This window comes from Lampetra fluviatilis, chromosome 4, assembly GCF_964198595.1.
Source record: "Lampetra fluviatilis chromosome 4, kcLamFluv1.1, whole genome shotgun sequence".
Taxonomy (NCBI): domain Eukaryota; kingdom Metazoa; phylum Chordata; class Hyperoartia; order Petromyzontiformes; family Petromyzontidae; genus Lampetra; species Lampetra fluviatilis.
The window spans coordinates 3716592-3742666 of record NC_136278.1 but is presented as its reverse complement, the minus strand read 5'-3'; the positions used below and the strand labels follow the sequence as shown (position 1 = coordinate 3742666).

Below are 26075 nucleotides of genomic sequence, written 5' to 3'. Positions count from 1 at the left end.
ACATCAGTGAACCTTCATCTGCACACCCTAATGGATTTTTCTCATGTTGTAAAGAATACAGAAGCGAGGGCAACGGAGGGCAGGTTAACCGGGTCGGCGCGGGCGGTCACACTCGGCTTTTGTACACGCGGCAAGGAAGCCGGGCCCTGTGTAGTTGAGTGGACGAGTGTACGAGAGAGAGAGATAAAGCAACCCCCCCACCCCTCCCCCACAGACACTGTCATGGCCTGTACGGCTCCTGCGGTTCCGGCAACGTCGCCGAGACAGACGCCTTCCTTTGTGGATCCTCTCGCCGGGCCACGCGCCCCCAACTCCGCTTGCCATTGGGGGGGGGGGGCCCACAGAGGAGCACGTGTCGACAAACGCCGCAAGTGGGAGGACGCGAGTGGGTGGGTGGCCGGCCGGCGGCTCTAACCCCCGACGGAAAGTCGGGAGTCCAGTGCACAATCGCGGCCTTTCTTAAGTCACCGGTCCACCTAGGGTGAGTCACGGCGATGAGTCACCATCGCCAAACAGAGGCAATGGGGCCTCACAAGCAGCGGCACGCTGGAAGCCAACGCAGTGGACGTCTCCGCCGTGGGTGGAAACCCGAAGCGGTCAATAGCAAACATTCATCCCACGATCGTCTCCTCTCCGCCACTCGGATGCGCGTACAGAAATGTTGTCCACAATTGTATTATTTTTGTGTCAGCTTCCCGACGTAAAAACTGACGTACGTGTAACGAGCGTCAGAAGCACAATGCCATTCTGACACAAAATGAGATGCAGGCCGTAACTTGACGTCAGCCAAAAGGGACTCCCATCTCTGCTTAGATTGGAGAATAAAACACAACCTACTCGGGTGCTTTAAGCCTCGAGCTCCAACGGTCTGCGCAATGCATTTGTTTCCCCAACCCCGACTGGTGCTTACGTTCTGTCATTGTACTCCTGTGCCGAGCCAGACAACCTGAAGGCAAGGTCAATCCCGAGACAGACAAACTGCGCACACCCCCTGCCACCCCCCCCCCCTCTCTCTCTCTCCACGGGTCTGGCCCTCCTCGCTGGTGGTTTGTTCGCCCGATAAAGCAGATGTGAAGTGCAGTGCGCTGTGGCCCTGCTGCTTCTACAGCAACCACCAGCAGCGCCTCCCCAAGCCGAGTGATTGCTAAGAAGGAATTGTCAGGAGGGGGACTTCTACCCCCTCTCTGCCAATAAAACAGGAGGTGTGTTAAGATCTTCAAACACTAAAGAGATGTACTATTTTAAGGCGTCAAGTCTGCGTTGACCACACGTACTTGTGTTAAAACGTACAAACAAACGTGGTATATGCCATCAGAGCGTGTTTGTTTAATGAAACAAGAATAGGTTTTACCCTTTCTGACAATAAAACAGGAAGTGTTAAGTTGTTCGATCACTCAATATATACCTATTGCAAGGCGTCAAATCACACAGGCGTCTGGCAAAACATTCAAACAAACGTGGCATATGCCATCAGAGCGTGTGTGTTTGCATGTTTTGTCACAAAGCATGTGTGTTTAATTGCAACAGGTATCGATCTGGTGTTTAAACAGCTTAACACCTGTTTAATTTCCAGTAAGGATATGAAGCTCATTCTTATTTGTGTCATCATTTTGACACTGCCATAAAGGTCCCATAGGCCCAAGCAGAGGTCTGAAGCGGCGCACATTCACGCTCAGAGACGGGAAGACCCCCCCCACTCCCCCATATTGGCACAAAGTGGCTGCTGCTTTAAACGCTGTGAGAGAGCATCTGTAGCGCTGCACTGCGGTTGACTCAAAGTGAATCCCTGTATCAGTGGAAGAGGCAAGCCCCGATTCCTGTGGCACTGACCTGTGATTGGCTGAAAGTGAATCCTTGTATCAGTGGAAGATGCAAGCTCTGCTTCCCCCTACTCGCCTTCACCAACTTTCACCGACTAACAATGTATTATACTCTGTTATTATGTATGTTTTACTTTACCCAGGAAAGACTCCCCGAGTCCCGTGACTCTGTTTCAGGAGGGTTCTGCCAAAGTTGTATCAGGAAGGGGTGCGATGGCTCCTACGTATAAACTCCTTATTGAGTAAACTGCGGGGAAATATTTCTAATTTGGGAAATGTGGACCGCGACGCCTTGATCTCTAACGTCCACCATGAAGCGGACGGCGTTCATGTTGCGGTCAATACACTACGGCAGTATTAACCAGGACGGCCGCTGGATTTCAACCGCGAACCTCTGCAACAAGCGGTGAGCACACGACCGCCAGGCCATGCGTGTCCAAGAAACCTCACCCAGCGGCGGATTGTCAAAGAGCTTCAAATTATTACTTGTAAATAATAACGCTCTCGTCATTGTTGCCGTTTTCCTTCAAGCAGCTGTCGCAAAGTCAAACGACGCAGCCACGTGAACATAAATCCCCACCCTGGTGTTGTGCATGGGTTAGCGTGCACAAGCGTATCGACTTAGCTCAGTGTCCTAGGCAGGCCCCAATAGAGTGACTCGTGAGCAACGAGTCACCATCGTCGGTCCCTTCCGCCCACTTATAACACTGGTCAACACACTTTTTCTGGCATAAGCTATTCCAACGGGTTTAATGTAATTTTGGGGTGCTGAGTCCAAATCTGGCATCAGTTTTTGTCTATCACATCAGGTTTTTGAGATATCAAATATTGCATTTTCAATAAAAACTGCATAAGAAAAATATTAAATAAATGTGGATATCTACATAAAATGATATTATAAACACACTATCCTAAACATACAGCACCATATTTTAACACTAAAGCAGTCACTGACTCGCAACAACTTGCAATCATAAGTGACAGAGTTAATTTCGGGTAAAATCAATGAAAATGGGGTATGCCCATAGCATAAAAATGAGATGTAATAGAGCAAATCTGAGATCAGATTTGGAATCAGCACCCTGAAGTTAGTCTAAAACAGCTGCAAAAGTCCAGGCCAGAATTTTTTTTTTTTACCAGTCTTATCGATGATGGGGCCTAACAAATGGATGTCTCCTTCAGCAAGTATTCCTGCTTCACTCAATTGATTTATTTTTCGTTTGCGTCCAGCTCTTAACGCTGCACCTATCCACCAGGTGTTCCGTCCTTCCCCAGATCCCGTTTTCCTTCCGCTTCCGTGCGCCACCGTCGCCAGGCGCATGATCTCGGAGCATGTCCGGACCACCGTCCTCTTTTTCCCCTCTCTACTTATCCAAGTATCCAGTCGAGCAGCTGTATTAAGTTCACATCAAACGCTTTTGGCTTAAATTCAGAAGCCACCCCCCAACCAACACAGCAACTGCAGGAAACGCTCACAACACATCTCGCATGCTTCATGTAGAGCCAGCAAAGATAGCCGCGGAGACTAAAGCTTCCGAGTGCAACGTGGTTTACTTTGCTCGATTTCTTTTTTGAAAAGTCAAGTTATTTTTTTTTACACTTTACATTTATAGCAGATGAGAAGAAACTATTGAAACGTAAATCCCATAAATGAAGCGTATTCTACTTGTGCCCGGGGTGGCATTTTAAAAATTATGTTAACTTTAATACAAATCTTTTTTTTATCTTTTTTTCAATAAAAATATATTTCAATCACTCTGAATGCTTTTCAGCAGTAAGAGTATAGATGATGGAGGAAACATCAGCATACACACATCCACAAAGGCAGTTTTATTACATCATATCCTCGTGGATGTAGAATAACAATAATGATCCTGCTACTGTTTCACGGAAAATCAAGTTTGCCCTTCGAGATGTCCGCAAATTTCCATGGGCAGCGACGTTAAATTAATTTTGGAAGCCACTCCAATTTGTCACATCACGATTACATTTCTCCACGCTTGGGGGGGAAAAAAGGTAATCATTGTGAAATATATATATACACAACTTATACAATTTTGCAATGTACAAACCGAGAAAACTTGAGCATTGCTGCTCTCTTAAGTCGTTGCCTAATCCACGAGCACTCAGGTACAAGAGCGGAGACGCGGAGGATGAACGGGCGCACCTCTCGGTGTGGCGGCGGCGGTGGCGGCAAGCCGCCGTTACAACACGCAGAAGGAATGTGCGACGAATGAAGGCCGGAGAGGTCACGCTGCCGTGAAGCAGCCTCGTCTCGACGTCGGCACTTTGTGTCGGCTCGTAGGAGTGACAAGCCAACGGGGGCGGGGGAGGGCGCTATGGCTCGGCATCGTCGCTTTAATGCGCTTCGTCAAGCTCGTTATCAGCTTTTTTTGCACGCGCATAAGTAGTCGCTTGTGTCCGGAGTGGGTTCCCCGTCTCCGCTGTGCAATGGGAAAGCGTGCCCGTCTATCGACATGAATATGCAGCCCCGGACGCGCAATGCCACCTGCCTGCCGTCTCCGAAAGAAACCACCAGTGCCGACCACGGCCGAGGCATGCCGGGAGTCCAGCGTCCCCTCAACCAAACAAAGCATCGCAGACGGCTCAAATTTGCCGACGGATCCTTAAATCGTCGTGAAAATATCACCTGCGACCAATTCACACAGACTTTGGCCGATTTCGTCGAACCTCGCAAGATGCTCAGGTTTGAGCCACGATAGCACTTGGGTAAGGTCTTATTGACCCAAGAGAGATGATGAATTGAGTATACCCTAGCAGGAATTAAAACCTACCATCACTTCAATCTCAATTTGAAGCTTTCGTGACTGCAGGAATCCATACTCTTTGGTTCTTTTGGTAAAGTCACGTAGGTAGAAAAAATAATATATCACGACGTTTTGATCGCAACACGAGCAATCGTCATCAGGTGAGACAACCACGGCAAGAAAACTGTTGTGGTTGTCTACCATCACTGCTCTGCTATTAGAGCTACAGCATTTCCCAGCCAAAGCCTCATAATGATGCTCAAGTTCAAAAAGGGGAAAAAAATCACGCATAAGAATGGGTTGTGCATCACTTTCTATCACGTGTTTGTCCTTGGAAGTGTTTAATTAGCTGTGCGGACGCTGTAGGGTAGCGATCAGGACAACATGTTTTCGCATATGTTAGCGTGGTTTATGTCGACATTTCCGTAATGATGATATTACATCATAATTACGAACTATCAGGGTTGCACGTTGTAGGCAAGCAAACAAACGGACAGGCAGACGTAACAAAATTAACACGTTCAACCGTAGTTGAGAAGCATAACAAAAATAGTTGTTGCCGAAGTGAGAGAAAAAAACACGTTCTATAAGAGTCAATTTTCAAAAAGACAAATTCAAGGGCATGAGGATCAGACTACCAAAGCGTTCGCTCTACTTACAGGCGTGGGCAGCTCTGGGATTCTGGGCAGTGGAAGTTTGGGCCGTGGGAGGGTCCGAGACGGGGGAGTCTTGAGCGGAGAAGGCCCCGCGCTCTCCTCTGCAGTCAAAACAACACCGACATTCACGGGCTGAAAGCTCACCATCTCGTACAACCATCAACCACTCGCTTTCGCAAGATACACATTTTTTCGGGGGTGGTTTAACCGCCCTCCCCCAACCCCAATTGTATTCCTATTGCACACTCCCGTGTCTGTGTCGTGAGCTATTTCCGCTCAAGACTCTTGCAAGCTAGCAGTACACCACCCCCTCAATGAGATCATGGGCCTGGAAGACGGCTCGAGAAGGGCTGCGAGCCGCCGAGGCATGCGAGCGCCCAAACAAATACAACATCGGTATCCCTCTTCTTGGTTCTTTCGGTAAAGTCGAGAAGACAGAGTCTGACAGACCTGTTCTCCACCTGAGGACGGCTGCTTGCGTTGTGGCCGAAACGTCGTGAGAATTATTTTATTGTTTCATTTTTATTATTTTATTATTTCCATTCTACGTGACTTTACCGAAAGAACCAAGAAGATGAATCCCTGCAGTCACGAAAGCTTTAAATCGAAATTCATCGGTATCCCGTTATCCCAAACTACTTCTGGAGTCACTTTCGGTAGGCCTCTTTGCCCACACGACGGGCGCACGCCCCCCCCCCCCCTCTGCAAATCAGCGTTTGCTGCCAGTCGATCGAAACAACGCTTCTACTTAAAGTGGCATAAGCGCAAATGTTAAAACCACATGCATTTACTTTGCGGACGGAGGGCGGAAGGCGGGGGTTGTGCAGTTATTGGGGAATCTGGCTGCAAACATCTGCTCGCTCCACTTGCACTCAATCACGAGTGGGTACCCACACTCGGACGCCGCATCTCGGCGTTGCCCGCTCAACACCCGACTCGTGAGCAGCCCAGGTCAGCTTCCTCAAGATTCACCCCGATGCACGTCCGTCATCACGGCGAACACAACATTGAATGCTAATTTAGTTAACGAGCCTTTGATCGTTTAAAATACGTTGACTTGCAAGTGGTTTGTGAAAAGTCGACAATTGTCTCGGTTGGCTGCGTACGGCGCAAAAGTTGTTCGAGATGCATACATACAAGTGATCTGCACAACCCAAGCTAAAGTATAACCTACCGTTCGCATGGAACATTAAAATTCGCAGGTGCACGATCGCGAAACGTAATGCTTTGGGACAGTCTTAGAAAGCTGATTTATTCTGCGCTGTCCGCTTGCAAGAATTTATTTTTCCTCTTGAGTGCAACGCAATTTACAAAACTGTGTTCCCAGAGGGTGGGAAGCGGCACGGGCGGGTAGGTTATTCTCATATTTTATTCCTTGAGAAAATACGCCACGCCAGATGGTCTTGTTTGCTTGTTTTTTTATGAAGCTCCGGCAATGGGCAGGTAGTTACGGAGCGAGACGGCATAATTCAAACAACCCCCGGCGTACGTTATTGTTTCGACGAGCTCAATCTAAAAACATTTATACAGTTGTCGCAATGTGTGCGCTCCTCGCTCAGTGCGCAAACACGGTGCAATCCCGCGGCGACAAAATAAAATAATTCAGAAACATCCGAGTCGATAGTTTTCATACTTGCCGAAGTTTCATCTTGATCGGCTGAAGTTTGTTTACATTTTAATTGGTAGCGCACTTGCCCAGCAGATGCACGTGGTTCTGAAAACCCAGGTGTGATAGTTTGTAGGTCGTACTCCCTCGGAAAGAGAAGTTTCAAAGCTGACCTCTGCTCAAGCAACGGGTGCCAGACTCCCTCGACCGTTTTCCCATGGCCACCGAGTTCAATTAATGATCTAAAGATGCATCGATTCAACAATTAAACATCGATTCTCGTTTTGAAGCTTTCGTGACTGCAAGGATTCATACTCTTAGTTTTTTCGGTAAAGTCACCATGTAGGTAAAAAATTAAATTAAAATTAATAAAAATAAAATAATAAAATCACGACGTTTCGGAGGCAACACAAGTCTCCGTCATCAGGTGGGACCGTCACAGCCAGATTTGCTGTATCAAGTGATACGGAGACTTGTGTTGCCTCCGAAACGTCGTGATTTTATTATTTCATTTATATTAATTTAAATTTCATTTTTTACCTACGTGACTTTACCGAAAAAACTAAGAGTATGAGTATCGATTCTGGTGCTCAAGATACTGACTCTAGTGTGAAAAATGTATTCTATATATTCGTATAATATACGGCCAATTTGTCGATCAACTGCTGGATGAGGGCCTGCTCCATGCTTCGTCTCTCATGGAGCATGCTTGACTGTACTTCACCACGCTGGTCAGTGCGGGCGGGTTGGTGGGTTCGTGGCGAAGGACCAGTGGAGATAGCACATGCGCCCTGGCTGGGAATCAAACTTATGTAACTGGGTTTAGTGCGGGGCGCTCACCACCGTGCTACTGTGCCCCCCCCTCCCCCCCCCCCCCCATTCATGTATGTTTGAGGTAATGCATTCACATAACCCTTGCTGCCATTTGAGGCTTTACAATGTACTATAATGGGAAAAATATATATTCTTAAGTTGAGTCGCAAACTTGATTTATGCCAATTCATTGAATCGCGAGGAAGGATCGTCACAGGCCTGCAAATTATCTTCCCTGAAGCACACATTAAAATACTGTATTCTTCATCTTCATAATGCACTTGGGCGCATATCATTACCATTGTGCACAAAGCCAGTAATAGTACATCTCAAACGACTGGTGGACTTGCTGCTGGGTACCCACACATTTACACGCCCAATACCTGCGCAACTTAGTAATGGAAAGCATCCGAGAGAATGTTCATCGGGGAGATGGAACGGTGAAATCAGTTTGTGCGCCAGTGCCGGGTGGATCGTTGCATCACAGGATCCTGAGAGGTGGCGATGGTTGCTTGGGAAGGCCTTTATCCAGCAGTGGATTGACCATGGCTGCCAATGATTATTATTATGATGATGATAATCATCATCACGGACACCACGGTGGTGAGATGTTAACTACCTCCCCTGATATGCAGGAGCTCATGGGTTCGATCCTGACCTCAACATCTATATATTTTGAGTTTGCATGCTCTCCTGTGGTTACATGAATTTTTCTCCAGGTTCTCCAGTTTTTTCCTACGCATTTATAATCAACGTGCATTTAGAGTATTTGGTTGCTATAGATTTCCACACGATCGGCTGCTTCGTCATTTGTGGCCATGTCACTTCTTGAAAAAGAGCTTATAGAGCTCAGTAGGCCTTACCTGGTCTCATAAAATATTTTTTTATAGTTTAGTTTTAGTTTATGATACCCAAGGATGCTGTTACTCTCTCTCTCTTTGTTGTTATCGTAATCGTTAGACGGGCAGGCGAGCCGCTTGTGTGGGCCCCAGCACCCAGGTGATCAACGGTGGCCTCACCGCCCAGCAGCGGAACATGTGTAAGAGGGTCCCACATGTCGGCAGCTATGCCAGGCAGGGGGCCCGGAGTTTATCCAGAAGTGGGAGTTATAGCGAGACACGTGGCTGGAAGTATCGCCACGAGATGACTGCCTTCAACGAAAATGTGTTTCTGATCGGCCGCCTTTACAAAAAATACGTCATCCGAAAATAAAAATGTGCGGGACAGGACGTAAAGGCAATAAGATATTTTTTTTTCAAACCACGCCTGGGCGTGCGTTCAACAAACGCTACGTGACAGACCAGTACAGTTGCCGGAGCCATTACTCGGTGATTGCAGGAAGCTACCCGATTCTGCTTACCGATCGAGTTTGCGATAACGCAGGACTGACCGCCGAAAGTACGCGCAATAATGAGTATCCTGAAGCACTGCAGCTTTGGCTGGATGTGCTTTATCCGATTGCAGCGGAAAATCTTCGCCAGCGCGCCAGTGCGACGTTGGGACTCGAGGCACGTCATTGCAACGCGAACGTCGCGCGAAAGGCAGCGGTGCCGCTGACGGGTTGAACTTTTTCATTGGATGCGACAACGCTTTCAGTGAAGGCCGACGACAAACAGAAAACCTTTTTAATGGACGCGGCTAAAAACCTGCTCTAAACGTACACAGATGTTAAGAAATTCTTTGATTTTTTTTTTTGCCCCGCGGGCAATTCAGGTGCCATGTGCCACGCGTTTTTATCGTTGAGCTTCCCTACCGTTTGCAGAGGCGGAGGCCCTCTCCGCTATTAACGTCTTCAGGGTCGGAGAAATGCTGTTCATGTACATGTACTCGCCATCGTCTCCTGGATCAATCACACGCGGAGAACAAACAAACACACACGGGCACGCACACGCACGCCCGCACACACGGGGATGTGTAAGAGCTCGCGAAAACACAGCAGAAGCAGGATAAAAGCATACCAATTATAAGCACAATTCTCATATACAGCAACAGATGCTTACATCGCACTGGTGGTAAGAAGGGGAAGGGCAACTTCCCCTTCTTACAAGCACACAACTTCGGATATAAGCACAGCTGGCCTTGCTCCCCATGGGGTGTGCTTATATACAGATTCTACTGCGTGTAAACACACCGCAACGCTCGTGCACGCGTGTGCACAGACATGCACACAATGCACAGCAAAGAGCCCGTGGGAGGCGAGCAGTTTGGAAAGGAGTATGAGTTAAAGCCCCATGATGAATGGGGATGTACGGATTTAATACTTAGACTCTCAAAGTACAGCTTATTCACACATCAGCAAACGTGATGAGATGGGGGGGGGTGTGTCCCAAAATTTGGAGACTTGGGTCTCAAAACCAGGTTCCGTCTCTTACTTCAAAGCAACTTGACCAGAAATCATGAAAGGGCAGTCAATTACAGGTAAGTATCTCTGACAGAAAATATCAAAGCCTCTTTGAGGCACGCATTGAAGCGTAACACATTAGAAGAGAAAAACAACAACCTCCGGGGGGGGGGGGGGGATATCCGAAACAAAGCATAAAGACACGTATTATTTAAATGTTACTCCTTCATCCGTACGAATTGTAGGTCTCGAAATTATAGATACACCGGAATGAAACGGGCTGCGGGTCTGCTGTGGCTTTAGCCTGCGCGGGATATAAAACCACAGCATTCCACATTGACGATGACCACGTGAAGGCAACGCGGCAGCTGCCCGTGGCCCTTTCAGAGCCCGCGCAGGGGGCGAGGTCTGGCAGCACGAGGCGGACACCAACGACGACTGAGCTTGAGACGGGCCACAGGTTCAACAGCTGACTGACGTTGGCCCATATTTGGTCACAGGGGCACAGAATAAGTACATTTCGATTTAAAGCTTTCGTAACTGCAGGGATTCATCTTCTTGGTTCTTTCGGTAAAGCCACGTAGAATAGAAAGAATAGAATAATAAAAAATAAAACATAATAAAATAATTCTCACGACGTTTCGGCCACAACGCAAGCAGCCGTCCTCAGGTGGAGAACAGGTCTGTCGAGAAGACAGAGTCTGAATGACACACCCCAGGTGTGTGAGAATTATTTTATTATGTTCTATTTTTATTATTTTATTATTTCCATTCTACGTGACTTTACCGAAAGAACCAAGAAGAAGAATAAGTACAGTTTGTTTTTGTTTCCCAAGAAAATAATCGCAAATGATCACTGTCAAATTAGATCGGAATAGACCACGCTAGCAGTGGCTTTATTTTTTTCCTGGGCCCCAGTGTCCTAACCTCCTCTGTTAGTCCCCCTCGGGACTTCCCAGCAATGCGACGGGACTCGGCAGTGCTGGATTGAGATTCATGGTGGACCCAGGCCTTGGACCTGTCGGTTCTGGGCCACATTGACACCGGCGCACCCCCTGTGGCCTCCTTGGTCACAGGCGGTAAACATTCTCTGGATAAAAACCGAATTCATCATCGAATCCAATTATTAGGACCCCTGAATTACGGCGAACCACCTAAACGTGAGAGGGTGGGTGAGGTGGATTACCACACGGCCAATCAACAATAAATAATGACAATGAATCCAATTTCAAATTCTTCACACGCACAAACAGACGCGCAGGTAAAAGGAAACGTGGCACGACGCCGCTTCCAGGTAGGCCATACCGGACGACGATTTGAGCTGCTGGATGAAGGTCTGTATGAGCTGCTGCTTGCGTCGAGCGGTGGTTCCCAGCGGCTCCTGGTCGATGATCTCCAGGAAGGAGGAGAGTTCTGGCAGCAGCTGCTCCAGCACTGCCCAGGTTTCCCGCACAAGAGCACGCGCCGCCGGTTAATCAAGCGCCACGTCTTCCGTGCGAAACGTCAAACCTACGTCAACGGCTTTTTTTGCGCGGCGCATACCGAGCGCATTTCCCAGGTTCCCCATTGTGAATGAGACCTGTCATCACAACGGCCCGTTAGCCGGCTATAAATTGAGGGTTTGAGTGATTGATGGGTTGATGGTCAATTGCCCGTGCAAAAGTATAAGCCACCGTGGAATTGTTGGGTAATAAAAGGCACCGGAAGAAGTCGAATCGTCACCACCGCTCAAGGTAGAAGGTAGCCGTGCCATGCCTAAGAGCCGACGTTAAGTCGGTATGAAAAAGTGAGAAGTTTCATGTTTCCAGGCGGTTAGACATAATAATACTGAACGTGACCCTTTGCTGCGATGTGACTTTTATTAACGTTATGCATTCTTGGAATTTATGGCTGGTAGCTACAATGACATGTATTTGTGCTGACATATTAGCCAAACAGTGTTGATACATTTTGTTAAATTAACTCAAAACACAGCTTCATAGACATGTGGTAGCTAGCAGAATGTTTTATTACACAATATGTCTACTTTATTTATAATAGAACATATTGTGTTAACAAGTATATCTCAATGTCCATAAAAGTGTTTGCCCGTATTCCCACTTATTATTTTTATTTTTTACAAAAAACACATGTCACGACCAAGTGTCCGTTCGGTTAACAAGACGTTACATTAAACATGAGAAAAAATACACTGAGCACGAATGCAAAGAGGCCATGGACAAACTGACACAGAAGCTCAAGACGTCTCTTGTGCTGTTAGAATGCTTGAACAGGTATGGAAGTAAGTGGCCAGTTTCCGGGAGCGCACGTTGGCATGCATCTTTTTTTTGACCAAAGCCATAAAAAGGCCTCCCTTGTCCCTTCCAGACCCGTTGGCAAACAACTAAAAAAAATGGCCCACCACAACAGACCCTCTTAAATTCTTTCAGTCTCAACACCACTGGACGGGCGATGCATTGAATCCCTCAAACAAAAAAACACAAAATTGCCGCACTGTATACAAACCGAATTACAATCGAGCGTTTTGATCAAAACACCACGTCCTACATTTCCCTTGATGCCCCACGCGGTACACAGAGAGCGTCCGCATTTCCGATATCCCACTCGGTCTCTCGCTCTCTCGGAGGCAGCTTTCCATTGCTGCTTTAGTGTGGCCAAGTTGACCACCAACAAAAATATTGAGCCCATATTAGGAGCACGGCAGTTACTGGTATTTATCATTATATACAGTAACAAGCCACGTGGGCGGTGGGAAGAGAGATCTGATGTCCTCTGGCCTTCCGTCAACACGGGGTTTATAAGGGCATACGCTCTGTGCTCCTCCCAGAAGGGATTGATGCTGCTTGACCCACGCCTTGACCCCAGCAGTATACAGAATTCCAAAACCGTTTGCGGGAACCAATTGAAAGATCTTGAGTGAAACAAAAATACGTATATGCGAGACAAAAACGAGCTGCACTGCTCACGAGCATATACTGGGAGAAGTTTCCCAGGAAAAGCTCAAATATTTTGAACGGCGTGTTTATCTAAAATATTTACGACTGCTTGAAGTTTGGAGTACATGCGCAGAGCGCTTTGTCAATCCAGGGCCTCTCCATGCTGTGAAGAAGGTCATTCCGATTTGGTTTAACGGATGCTATGTCCATTCTAGTGGCTCAGCGGCAGAGCGAGCGGCTCGAAGTCGGAAGGCTGCCTGTCCACATCTTGGCTGGGGTTTGGACCCAGCCCACCATCCTTCCGGGTCAACAAAATATGTACCACTTTGTGGGGAAGTCAACGGTGCTTGTTGCTGTGGGTAGACTCGCCTCTGTAAATTCCCATCACTGGCTCAGGGCTCGAAAGAAGAGATGAGCACTGTCTCAATGGTCACTTGAGCAGGCGATAACTTGGACTTTAAAAATATATATATTTACCAGAGTGCACACACAGCTAACGCATTGGGTGTCTGGTGTGTTATGGCAGTTTAATTAATTTGTTCGTTGTTGAGCCAATGTTGGTGATGATAGGGGGCAACAAAACAACGTGGTCTGGCAGGTCACCCCAGCAATCGAGGCCATGATAGATAAACACGAGCAGACGGGTGATTAGGGCACATGGGGGGTGGAAGATGACAAGACCAATCTCAGCCATAGACAGCGAGGAGATTGCATCGCACATGACCTCAACTAAATATTTACTTTGCAAAATATGTCCAAATTGAGATGCACAGGCAGTGTTTTCAAAAAAACACGCTATCACTTTATTTGTTACAATAAGAAAAATTCGTTTTCACCGAAGAACATAGACTAGATTTTTTTGTTACATTGTCTTGGTTGCTTTTTCAATCGTTTCCAATTGTTGCCATGGGTATCGTGTGATTTGACATGAAAACATATTCCATTGGGAAATCTCATACAGCAGTGAGCGTCCATGTGTCAGAGAAAGGCCTGCAGAAGAGCTATTTCAGCAGACTTAAACAAATAAATCCATGTAAGGCCATTTTATCTTCTCCACAGTAAGAGTCACACTCTCACACACGAAAACACTCCGCTTCGAGAGTTTTACGACGACAGTCAAAACAACACTTTTACATTTTCAGAGCTGGAATTTAGTCAAACAAATGCACCATCACATTTCACGTCATTCTCTTGTATGTGGTCATTGACGGACCGGCTAAGAGCACCACCAACTCGCTATTCCGTACTTGAGAACTAATCAATACAATTAATTAATCACGGCGGGCTCTAAACACGGAATTAAACCTAGGCTCTTTCGCAGCTTCAACGTAATACTCCGACCACCCTTAGCCACCCGGTCATCTTAGAAAACGTTGAAGTTCGAGCAATCGGTACACAGATGATCGTAAATCGTGGAGTCAGTCTGTCAGCCATTGTCCTGAATCACAGACAACTGCCCTCTAGGCAAGTAAATAAGTGTGGTTTCTGCATGGAGACAGCGTTATCCTGCCGAGTGTTTCTCCATCCACCCTCGTGTTGGTGTGGTCTTTTCAATTCACGGAGCACTTGCACGGGTTGACCTTCCCAGGTGTAAGTGGTGATTAACAGGATAAAATACACGGCGTAGCTTTTGGGATGTACCGCGCGTTGTTCGGCACAATGTCCGACGTTTCGCCACACGTGCCTGGAGCAAGGTAATCATTTCGTAATGTTTCGCCCCACGTGTTGGGAGCGACTTTGAGAATTGAATTCAGCGCGTGAAATCGAATTATTTTTTCCCGGGGAAGCTCAACAGCACGTGGAACGAAACGTCGGACATCGTGCCGAACAGACCAAAAAAAACGGGGCACGCGTCGGAAACGCGTCACATTGCAAACCCCAACGGCAGTGAGCATGCCCAACGGTCTTCCTCGGCAAGCCTCACTGGACGCTCTGCGCACATTCACCTTTCACTCCATCTGACGCACGCACCCACAACCGGGTCCCTGGGGTTGGGAGGAGAGTGACCACCCCAAACCCACCCCCCGACTCCCAGACGATGACACAATTGTCCTTTCAGCAACCCCGTTTGCTCGGGTGGAGGCGGGGGAGGCGGGGGGGCACAAGAGCCTTTAATGCTCCACGTAATCAGCTTTCAGATCATTCTCAATGGGGAAAGCAGGTGGTGGGCATAGTGAGGAGAGACGAGCGCGTGCACCAGATATGCTGCCCCAACCGTGGCGAAGTAAATAAATAAATAACGTTTTGCTCGCACGTGTGCAGCTTTCGCGAGAGATCGCAAGCCGCGCTGCAGCTGTGGAGCGGGATTCAGCGTGGGGCAATCCAGTTGGGAGGGGGGTGGGGTCTTTCTTTACTTTGTTGGTGCTAGGGGCTGTTTTATATTTAACCAAACCTGAGTTCCCATCCGTGGAGTTTTAAGGGTGCCTGTGCAAATGTACGGGCCATTTCATTCGGCACCCACACTCACGATTGAAGTATATATTGACACGTTTCAAAGAGGTGCTGCTAAAAAGTTCAGCCGTGAATTTGCTTCCTCGACGCACTTCTGGCGGAAGCGCCTCTACTCGCGGAAGCTCAGTCGAGCCCCCCTCTCTACTCTACCACGCTGGCGAGATGCCTCGGAAGAGTTGGCAGTACCCATGCTTTAGCCCCTCCACAAGCAACAAGTTGATCGACTGTGCCAACATGTGAACTACCTTGCCTAATGTACAGGAGGTTATGGGTTAGATCTCGACCCTGACCCCTTGTATATGTGGAGTTTGCGTGTCTCTCTTCCCGTCGTCACGTGGTTTTTTCTCCGGGTCTCCCGATTTTTCTCCCCCACATTTAGCAACGTGCGTTTGGAGTATTTGACAGCTAGAAATGTCCACGTGATAATCCACTTCGTTGAGCTTTCATGTGTGGCCGGGTCGCTTCTGAAAGAGCTACATAGCTCAGTGGGCCTTACCTGCTGAAATAAAGCATCGTTTGCTCTGGTAACCATTTGCAATGATGGGTGGATAGAGGTGGGGTTCTAAAAGGGGGGGGGGAGAGTTCGCGGATTTAATCTATTCAAGAAAACTGGACCATTGTTTCAACTGCCAGGACGCAAGATCGAATCTAACCGATGAACTTACGGGGCTAACCAGAACAACATTGTAGGGATATGAAATGTAAAAGAGTCTTATGTAATAATAATATATATTTTTAAAGATACCAGACATTCCATTTGGTAGCATGCCGCTTGAATTTTTTTGTTTGGGGCCACCAGGTGTAGATTTACAAAAAAAAAACCTCTCCAGCTTTGCATGGTAACACATTGCATAATTTAACTCGGGACATCGGTTCTAAGTTTCCTTCCAACAGCACGGTGTTGTCAGTTACAAAACAAACTTCTTCATAGTCACGCCGAGGCATCAAAACATTCTTCCTTGTTTGTGACCAGAGTTCATCGTGACATTGACATACTTCACGTTGGTCAAACGACGAACACTATGGATAAAAAGAACTAGCGATATTTAAAACGGGCATATGCCTCAAAAACAACTTTATTAGATGAAGTCATCCTTTCATGAAAAAGGTATGCTTTGGCGCATGATAAGTGTCAAAACGTGCGTTCACACATTGTTATTTTTTACAATAAATCAAAATTACACGCAAATCATGGCATCGTTATGGAAAAGGAGAGGAATGGAAGAAAATGAGGGTGGTCTTGGCCCAGCAATGGAAACTTGCAGGCTGATAAGACCAACAAAAGCAGCACGATATACAAGTCGTGTAAAATGTATACCCTGAGGCTAAAATAATAAATGAGATGAAACAAGACAGAACAAATGAGATGGGCACTAGAGGACAAAAAAAATAAAAAAAATGAAATAGAATCGTCACCCCCCTTCAATTCGTAATTCTTTTTTTTTAAATTCACCAACGTGACCTCACGTGATGAGCAGCCACACAGCGTGTAGTGAGCGAGCGTCTGTTCGCATTGGAACTCTCTGGGAGCAGCCTCAATGTTTTTTTCTCACGTGAATTTTAAAGCACGAAGACGAGCTCCCCTGGCGTTCCCACACCTCCCCGCAATGCCACGCCAAGCCTCACATCACCGCCCGGACTGTTTACGTACCCAGATACCACCGCCGCCCAGTATCTCAGTGGAAACTTGCTCGTGGTCCTGCTGTGCCAAGCAGGCTGGAATTTTTCTGAAGCTCCAACCAGCAACCCCCCCCCCACCACCACCACCACCTTAACATGACTGTGTGAGTGTGTTTTTATTGTTTTTCCATTGCATCAGGGGGTCACGTTTCCACAGTGACCCACACAATAAGGTCGTTGAGAAAGAGGAAAAAGAAACGAAAGTTATCCACTGCCGCTGGCCCTTATCAGTTTGGGAAAAGTCACGAGAAAAGCCACGTGGCCATTTCTCGACGACAAGTCATAGGCCCTCCCTTCCATCCTATTTTACTCGACTGTTTAAATTTGTTTATGTCGCTGACCAAAGGCTCAAAACGCCAAGCGTCCAGCAACAAACAGAACTCCTAAAGTTGCACCTCCGATTAGCACGGTTGACTACGTACGGCGCAGACAAAGTTCAACGTACATGCATACGTACAAAGTAACACGCGTCTTATATTGGGCAAGGTTGTAAGAACTTGGGGAAAAATCCGATGGGAGGGAGAGTTCCAAAGTGGAGCAGTGCGAGGGAAGAAGCAGAAAGAAAAGCATCGTGACCTGCGGTGCGGTGGTTGAATACAGCCAAGGATGAGACGGAAAAAGCCAGTGTGGCAGTTCAAGTCTTCAAAGTGGGTGCAAAAATCAATGAGTGAAGTTCAATGGAACAGTGACAACGGTAGTCGTGGTTGTGATTGTGCTGGACATGCACTTTCATAACTCGGACAATTGTTTAGATACATCTCAGCATCAGCTACTTAAACTAAACTGAAAGTTACGGGGAAAAAACTCAGCTTCTAAGTATAATTTAGGAAACTCTGGAATACATCTCTGAAACGGATCCTGTATCCCAGCGAAGGTGATTTTGTTACCACGCGCTCTGGAATCACATTCCAATCCATGTGACACGCATATCAACCGTAGCATTAATAATCGGAGCCAAGCAGAAGGAAAGGTCCACGTTATAAATTTAATACGTATGCTTTCAGAGACTGGCTGAACAGAAATAAGTCTGTTACAGGGGGGGTGGATGTGGGGGTGGATGGGTTGGTGGGATGAAAACGCCCCCCCCATGGATGCACTTGTGACACGCCCATTGCCGGTCACTGCTCTCCCACGTGTCCGGTCACAGCGAGCATCAATGTTCGATTCGCAGTGATGTCAACAATGGACTGAGCTACGGGTGACGAACAAAAGAGCGCTGTGTCCCTCTCGCTCGGCTGAGATGGGGGGGTCACTGTTTGAATTTGGGAGGCCCTCGGGGTTTTATTTTTTTTCGAGAATTGAGGAATTTCTTCAGGATTGCTGCCAGCGTCGATGTCCGCCACATCCCACGCTTCAAACTCCCCCCAACGAAGGAACGAGCGGGCAAACGAGCGAGCCGCCACTGCTGTCGCTGGTGGGAAAAGATACGAAAAAAAACTTTAAGCAGCGGCTCTGCAGGTTGTAAACACGTGGGGAAACCGCACCATATAGCGCGTGCCAGTGAACCATTCTACCTTTGAGAGAAGCCGCCGAGTCAGCTCAGACGGCGTTAGACGTTAAAGTGATTCACGAGGTCAAGAGGCCCGAGCATTGGGCTCCGTGCCGCTGAGAAACTTGGGTTTGAATCCGAATGCGAGTGCTTCAAACCGGATTTTCAAGTGATTCGAGTTGACAATTTCAGATCGATCAGCCATTAAATTGTAGGCCTCAATAAAAAAAAACATTGATTTAATTATAACGTGACAAAGAATCTCATCGCAGAATGTCGGACCCCTGCTGTGGGAAGGATTGTGGAGACACCTGAAGGCGTTTGTGGGAGAAAGTGAGAAATCTTTGCTGCAGACACCGTGGGAATAAACTGACAAAAAAGACGAAAATGTACAAAAATAAAAGTAAGCCACGCCAAAATGTGATAGCGCACAGGAAGTGTAGAAAACCAACTCAATTTGAAGATAAAAAGTGACGGAGCTTTGCGTTGTACGCGCCTTACACTTGCCTCTAAAGCATTGCGCTTGATTTTTGCCGGACCACAGAGAGCGACGTCGCACGGGGAAGGGCGCGAGCTACTGACACTGGTGGCATCTGTCTGTTAAGCCCTGGTGGCCTACCGACACGCAGTGGAAAACTACCAAGGAAATCTAACATCAGCGACATGTCATGTTCCGGTGCAAGTTCTGGCAGGATCAGTTTATAAAATCTTCCTTTTAATCATAGTGAGCCCACAACGATCAACAGACACACACCGTTCTGTCGCGCGCTCGCGCACGCGGAACAAATGGAGTCTAAAGGGCTTAAGTTTGACACTTGTAGCCTCACGGGTGCCTTGGCTGTTGCCGATGAGGCATCACTCGTGGCAAGTAAAGCCACTCCTAAATCCGCACGGCTGGGCAACTGTAAGTGAAGCTCTGTTGAAACGGACTCACGCCCGGACTGTTACTTAGCACGGCCCAATTTAGCACGGGTCCCTTTTTTTTCAGTATCAAGATGGTGAGGAAGAAAAAAAACCCGTAGATATAGCTGCTCAACTCGAGCTATGAATGTCTTGATGTTTGCATTGCCTCTGTGCCGTTTGAGTTTTGGACGTTCTTTGGTCTAACGCTGGTGCAGAGACAAGGCCATATAGGAGGCCCCGTCTCTGATGTAGGCCAAACACTTTCAAGGACAATGCATACATAGTCAAGGACAATGCATACATAGTCAAGGACAATGCATACATAGTCAAGGACAATGCATACATAGTCAACAAAGTAAATGTGCTTACACGATTTACCGCAAGCATGTGTGCTCAATGCTGCCTTGATTGCCTTGTAATTGGTGTCTACGTGGCAGAGGTGTGGACTCGAGTCATGTGACTTGGACTCGAGTCAGACTCGAGTCATGAATTTGATGACTTGCGACTCGACTTGGACTTGCATAACAATGACTTTGTCCCACCTCTGCTACGTGGTGTTTGAACACCTTAAACACATGCATTCGTGCCGGATATGGTAAAGCCGATTCCCTTTTCATTACTTTAGCATGAACGGAATAGGGAAAACACATTTTGAGAAAAGGAACGGCATTGTGGCCGGCGCACCATATGTTAATGTTGCTATAATCCAGGTTCCATTTCAGTTTCTGAGCTCAGAGGAGACTTCCCCTGGGTGACGTTGGCAAAAACGAGCCCCTGGTGCCGTGAACGCAGAGATCATAAAGTGGTGGTAACGTGTCATTTAATTACGCATGGTAGCAGAGAGGCGTGCAATATATGACTTCCCACTCACCACAGCGATTCTAAGCAGTGTCACAAAACTGGATTTTTATACAAAACTGTATTACCCCCACCCCCTTATTACCATCTTAGTTGAATTGTTTCTCGTGTTTTTTTCCGTCGCATTCACGCAATTTTGTCACTAACATTGAAACGCTGACTTATGAATCGAGTGCCGTAAAATAACCGATTCTCGCGGAGCAACGAATCGACGCGTCGGCTCGTCGTCACGTGCCCACGAGCAGAGCCTTCGAGCTCCCGTTCTTCGCCGGTATCAATACCCCTGCTCTTAGCATTGCTTACAAACGTTCGGTTTTACTTGTGCTCCCGAAGAGCTAACGACGCTTCCCCTTCTGATGTCCTTACGCAGCTCGTTCTTGTTGCCACGCAACAACCCCAAAAAATATACCCCCGTCGAGGATGAAATGCACTTAGCCGGGCCTACAAATGCAATTGCAGAATTTCACGTGACCTCATCGTTGGCATATGAAGAGGAAGAAAAAATCACCCGAAATGAACCCCACCTATGTTGCGCGGCGATAATTTATAGAAAATACGTTTCGGGTGACAGCATTAAAAAAATCTTTCCCCAAAGGTGCTCTCAACAGATGACACCGAGATGGCCATCCCAGACGCTGAAATTCCCCAAACCCCCACCTAGATTTTTATGGCCCGTATATTTAAGCCGTTGCTCAAAGACCTCAGCTTTACGGACTCAGCCAGGAAAAGCCCTGACCCCCATTATGTTCACATCATACACTCGTAGCCTCGTCACAAAGAGGCCACTGTAGAAAGACCTCGGTGGGATTAGAATGAAATATGACCACGGCGCCTCCAGCGATGGGTCCAAATGTGCGCTCCACCTTGCGGCAAACGGCACCTCGCCCGCGTGCGGTCACCATTGCCGTGGAACAGTCGACGTGATCAAAGCCGGATTTAGTTCCAGGCATAACCAGCGGCCGTTTGACTGCTGTCATCAAAGAGGTAGTTAATACAAAGATCCTTGTCTGGCTGTCTGTCTGTGTTATAAATCAGACGTGGCGAAGACGATTCAAGGAAAGTGCCCTCTCAGTGTCAGCGGCCTCTGTTTTTGTGCTGCTGTTGCTCGGTGTATGTCGTCAATTTAGCATTGAGCTGGTGCCCATATCCTGTTCAAATCGGTTGAGCCAGTCGTGGGAATTCCACATTCCTATGGCGGGGACTAGTCTTTCCATAGAACAACCACTTGTGTTATAGAACCTGTAGGGATGATGGAGTTAGTGATCCCCGAAGCAGGATTTGAACTTGCGACCTTCCAATTGCGAGCTGCTTCTCCATCGCAACACTGGTTATGGCGTGTTCATGATTTTTTTTTTATTGAAGATAGGCGACATGTGGTTGAGAAAGGTTTACCAATGTTGGTATTCTGCATGAAAGTGTTGATGTGCCTCTGGAAATTATTTAGGCAGTCGGCTGCGTTGCGGCCTAACAACTGCTGTTGTCGAACAACAAATATCGGATGGCAATTTTGGCTTCAAAGAGAACCTCAGGGAGAGGTTTATATTGAAAACATCTCATAAATAAACTTCAAAGATAGAATTTCACGCACATTAAAAAATAATGAGAAAAACTACGATGCAGGTAGCTATTTTAAAAATATTTTAAAAAGTTTAATTACGTTTTAAAAACACACTACTGAATTCAGTTTCTATCGGTATATATAAAATTTTGGCATTCCTATCGTATGTTGTTACATTGGCACCGAAAAACGTAGTCATAATGAAGCTATCAGTAAGCTGTCAGATGCTTGAGCTGCACAAAAGCTCCTTTTAAAGTGGCACAATCTGTTCGTGTGGGCGCTCCGTAGGCTGTGCAAAAAAAGGGGAGCGCATTTCATTATAAAACTCTTCGTGGGGATAACGGAGGCAGCTGCTCAAGGGACACGCGGCCGCTGCTTTACATTGGCAAGAATATTCCCCGGGGAAAATGCAGGCGACGGCGAGCGATCATTTGTTTTTTATCCCAGTCCAAATGCGACACGGCGCCTCAGTTGAGCTCCGATATTTTCCACGCAGGTAAAGCGTGAGGGGGTCGTTGGTGCGAGGCGTCTGTGCCAATGGTAATCAAACACAAAGTGCAAAAATGCAGCTAAAGTTTCGAGGTGGATGGCCCAGCTGTGCTGCTTAAGACGGACCACTTCAACAGGCACACCCCCCTTCCGAGCCCAGCGCACCAACCTCTGCAGCATGCAACATTCACACTGGCATTACCATGAACCTTATGGAAGCATGGGGAAAAGTGAATGGCTGCTCAAGCAAGATCGATTTCTTGTTACCAGCACGAGGCGAGACTTTTGACCATAAATGACAGGACACCTCGAAGCACACACACACACCGACAACCGAGCATCTGAACTCACAACTATTTGAACCCTACTGACAGTGTACAGTACATCGAAACATGCACACGCAGAAATGAGCGCACACCTGAAGGCACAATTATTGAAAACGCAATTGTAAACGATGAGCAACCATACCAATTTGTTGTTTTTGATTAACGATTCCAAAATACAATGTTGTTCTGGTCACATTGCTACACCGTAATGGGTTGTTGGGCAATGCAATGCATCAGAGCTGAGTTGCTTTAGTGACTATCTTCGAAACGTATGAGTCATTAAAAAAATTCTTGTTTTTCAGTGATTTTCCTAGAAAGGCTACATTTGGCATAAATCAACTTCAAGAGGCAAGACCCTTTTCCCAATAACCTCCCCTTGGGTCCCTGAAAGCCAACTCCCAGAACTGCCATTGTGATGATTTCTCCCTAGTGCAGCCCAATACAATACAATTTGGATGTATCGTCATCGGTTTGGCATGGTCAATCAACTGCTGGATGAAGGCCTCCCTAAACCAAGTATATACTGTAGCATCTAAATGCAACTCCATCTCAAGACGCTGTAGATAAACAACGGGCATACTTGTTTTACGATGTATCGTTTTGTTGAATGTCATGCCCTCATTTAAATTTGAAATAGGGGTTGTATTTGCCAAAAGTCACAAGGATTGCGTCTAACTTTTTTTATTACAGTAAGGTAGTTGTAAATATCCATCCCCCGCACTCAAATAATGAACGGGTGTAATTTAGTTAAGAAAGTGTCCAGGCAAAAACAATCTGTTAACAGAACTTTATTGGTACCATGTGGCTAATGAAAAGCCTAAAAAACACATTCAATATTTTTTTCATCCTATAAACCGATGACCTTAAACATTTCTTAATCTAATTTTATTCGGATATTAAAAGTGTGCTAACATCCGTATAGCACATAACTGCTATCTTGTCTAAATATCTCCAAAATTATCATCATCATCATCAGCCATGATCAATCCACTGCTGGATGAAGGCCTCCCTAAGCCCACCGCCATCTCCCACGATCGAGTGATGCGACCATTTCCCTAGCACCTGCACACAAGCTGATTTGTCTCCAGACTATCAATACAATTTAGGATCCAGGGGAAGGTAGTACGATAGGAGGCCAGTACATTATATGACCCTCGTGTGACCTCTGTGTTTGGAAAAGGCACTCCCATTACAAAGCTATAATTACCTTTCAACATAATTGACCACATGCCCGTTTCAATGACAACAAATTTAATAATGTTGTACAAAAATGTTAAAAGGTGTTCTTCTCATTGAAGAAATGCGTGCCTAATGGATACATTTTTAAAAAAATCTAAATATTGACAATGCCTTGAAGGAAAATGAAAGAGAAAAACAGTAGTCATGTTTGTTGGTCGTCAGAAGCCTCCAACTGGGCATGCAAAATAGACTGCAAAGACTCAGCACCTTTGTTGATGCTGTATAATCCCCTTGGAATGCGATAGGGTCTACATTAGCCTTTATGCCACCACCTAGGTAAACACATTTTGAAACAAATCTCCGCAAAGAATCCCAGGTTATATGCAGGATCCATACGCAGATGTCCGCAGAAATAAAACACATTTCAGTACATCATTATTGGACTTGCTTCTGTGGTCACACAGTGGTTGTTAGCGGAGTCCAATTTAAACCAGACCATCTGAGTTTGACTCTAAGCCACGGCACTGAACATCTATGGCGGAGTGATATCTGAACCAGTCTGCCCCCCCCCACCCCAATACCTTCGCCATCCTGCAAAACGAGTGTGGTGAATATTGGTCAACGACCCTCAAGACCGAGAGGCAAGAGAAGGCTTTCATCATGCGGTGCTGAGGGAAAGGCCTGTACATTGTCAAAATATATGGTTATGAATGGCAACCACATCTTTTTTTGCAACATTTATACATGCACCGCTGGGGAAAAAACTGTCTAAAGCATGTGGCTACCATGGCCGATGCAACAAAAGAAGATAAGTTGTGGCCAGCAACACAATTTTACAAAAGTCTAGCGACAAAAATAACACTTGTTGACATCACTGCTTAACAACAACAACAACAAAAACATAAATAAAGCTGATGTTTTGGAAATAGATTTTCTTCAGAGAAGACAGATCGACTGACTTTTTTTGGAGATCACGCTTTATACAATGTATGGACTGGAAAAAACCAGGACGTTATAAGTAAGTTTACATTCGAATTACTTTGAATTCACAGGAGCAGTTTTCCATCACAGCGATAAGTTCTCCATTGACTCTGTTACTTAATGTTTGGTACCAATATTCACCCGAGTCATGCTTGCAGTAGCCCACACCAAGACTGCGATGCAATGGTCCGCGAGTATGCACGGCCATTCACCACAATCCACTCGCCCGTGACATCATGCGCGTGTTCACGAGGTGACTAGGGTACATTCGCGTACTCACGACGTGACGAGGGTCGCGTGAAACTGTTGGGAGCTGAACAACCCACCCACCCTCTTTCGGTGACTCGAAAACATCGTCACAGTTCAAGCATCAAATGTGTTTTTGTTGTTGTTGTAAAATGGTGACCTGTAGTGGCCTCGGGTGGCTGAAAGGATCACATTAACCCAGTACAGTAAAACCTTGGATTGCGAGTAACTTGGTCTGCGAGTGTTTTGCAAGACGAGCAATTTTTTTTAAATAAATATGAATTTGATAAACGAGCGAGGTCTTGCAATACGAGTAGTACATATACGCTATGTCTGCCGAGCGTCACGTGATCACAACTGACATACAAGTGCTTTGATATACGAGTGCTTTGGATTACAAGCACGTTTCCGGAACGAATTATGCTCGCAATCCAAGGTTTTACTGTATATACAACCTCAACTTAATCAGCCATGATCTATCCACTGCTAGATGAAGACCTCCCCAAGGCGTCACCCTCACTCGCGTTCTTTCCATGCAACCAATGTCGCACCCGCGCACGTCCCAAACTGACCAACAAAACGCATCGATCCTGACACGATTTGATGGTGCACGTATCTGAGCGTTTAAAGAATGTACATGTAATCAATGAAGCGATGCACCGCTGCCTGCGCCGCTTGCAAAACATTGGCAAAAAAAATCCAGAGATAATTAAACAGGAGACAGACGTTCATTTGGGAGTCTCATTCATTTGCAAGGAGCTTGGTAATTCCTACCCACTTGGGGGTGGGCGGATTAGAGTTTGTACTTTGTTGGGAATAGCTTGGGGGGGGGGGGGAGAGTGGACATCGGGTGGGACGAGTGAGGGGGATGGGGTAGCCACAGACAAAAAAAAACCAACCCAACTCCCCTCCCCTCACTATCCCCAAAAAAATCTCATCAATGGCCACAACCACTGCTGCTGCTGTTGCTGCTGC

At 46.7% G+C, this 26075-nt stretch overlaps 1 protein-coding gene across 1 annotated transcript in view; it reads right to left on the bottom strand.

Annotated features, from left to right (window-relative positions):
- Window positions 1–26075, bottom strand: part of LOC144931498 (actin filament-associated protein 1-like) — a 54370-nt gene that overhangs the window by 26738 nt on the left and 1557 nt on the right. The window contains exons 2-4 of the mRNA XM_078855392.1: window positions 11310–11438; window positions 9417–9503; window positions 5248–5345 (exon numbers count right to left, since the gene is read on the bottom strand). Of these exons, the coding sequence (XP_078711518.1) occupies window positions 5248–5345; window positions 9417–9503; window positions 11310–11438 (314 nt within the window). The remainder of the gene's footprint in view (window positions 1–5247; window positions 5346–9416; window positions 9504–11309; window positions 11439–26075) is intronic.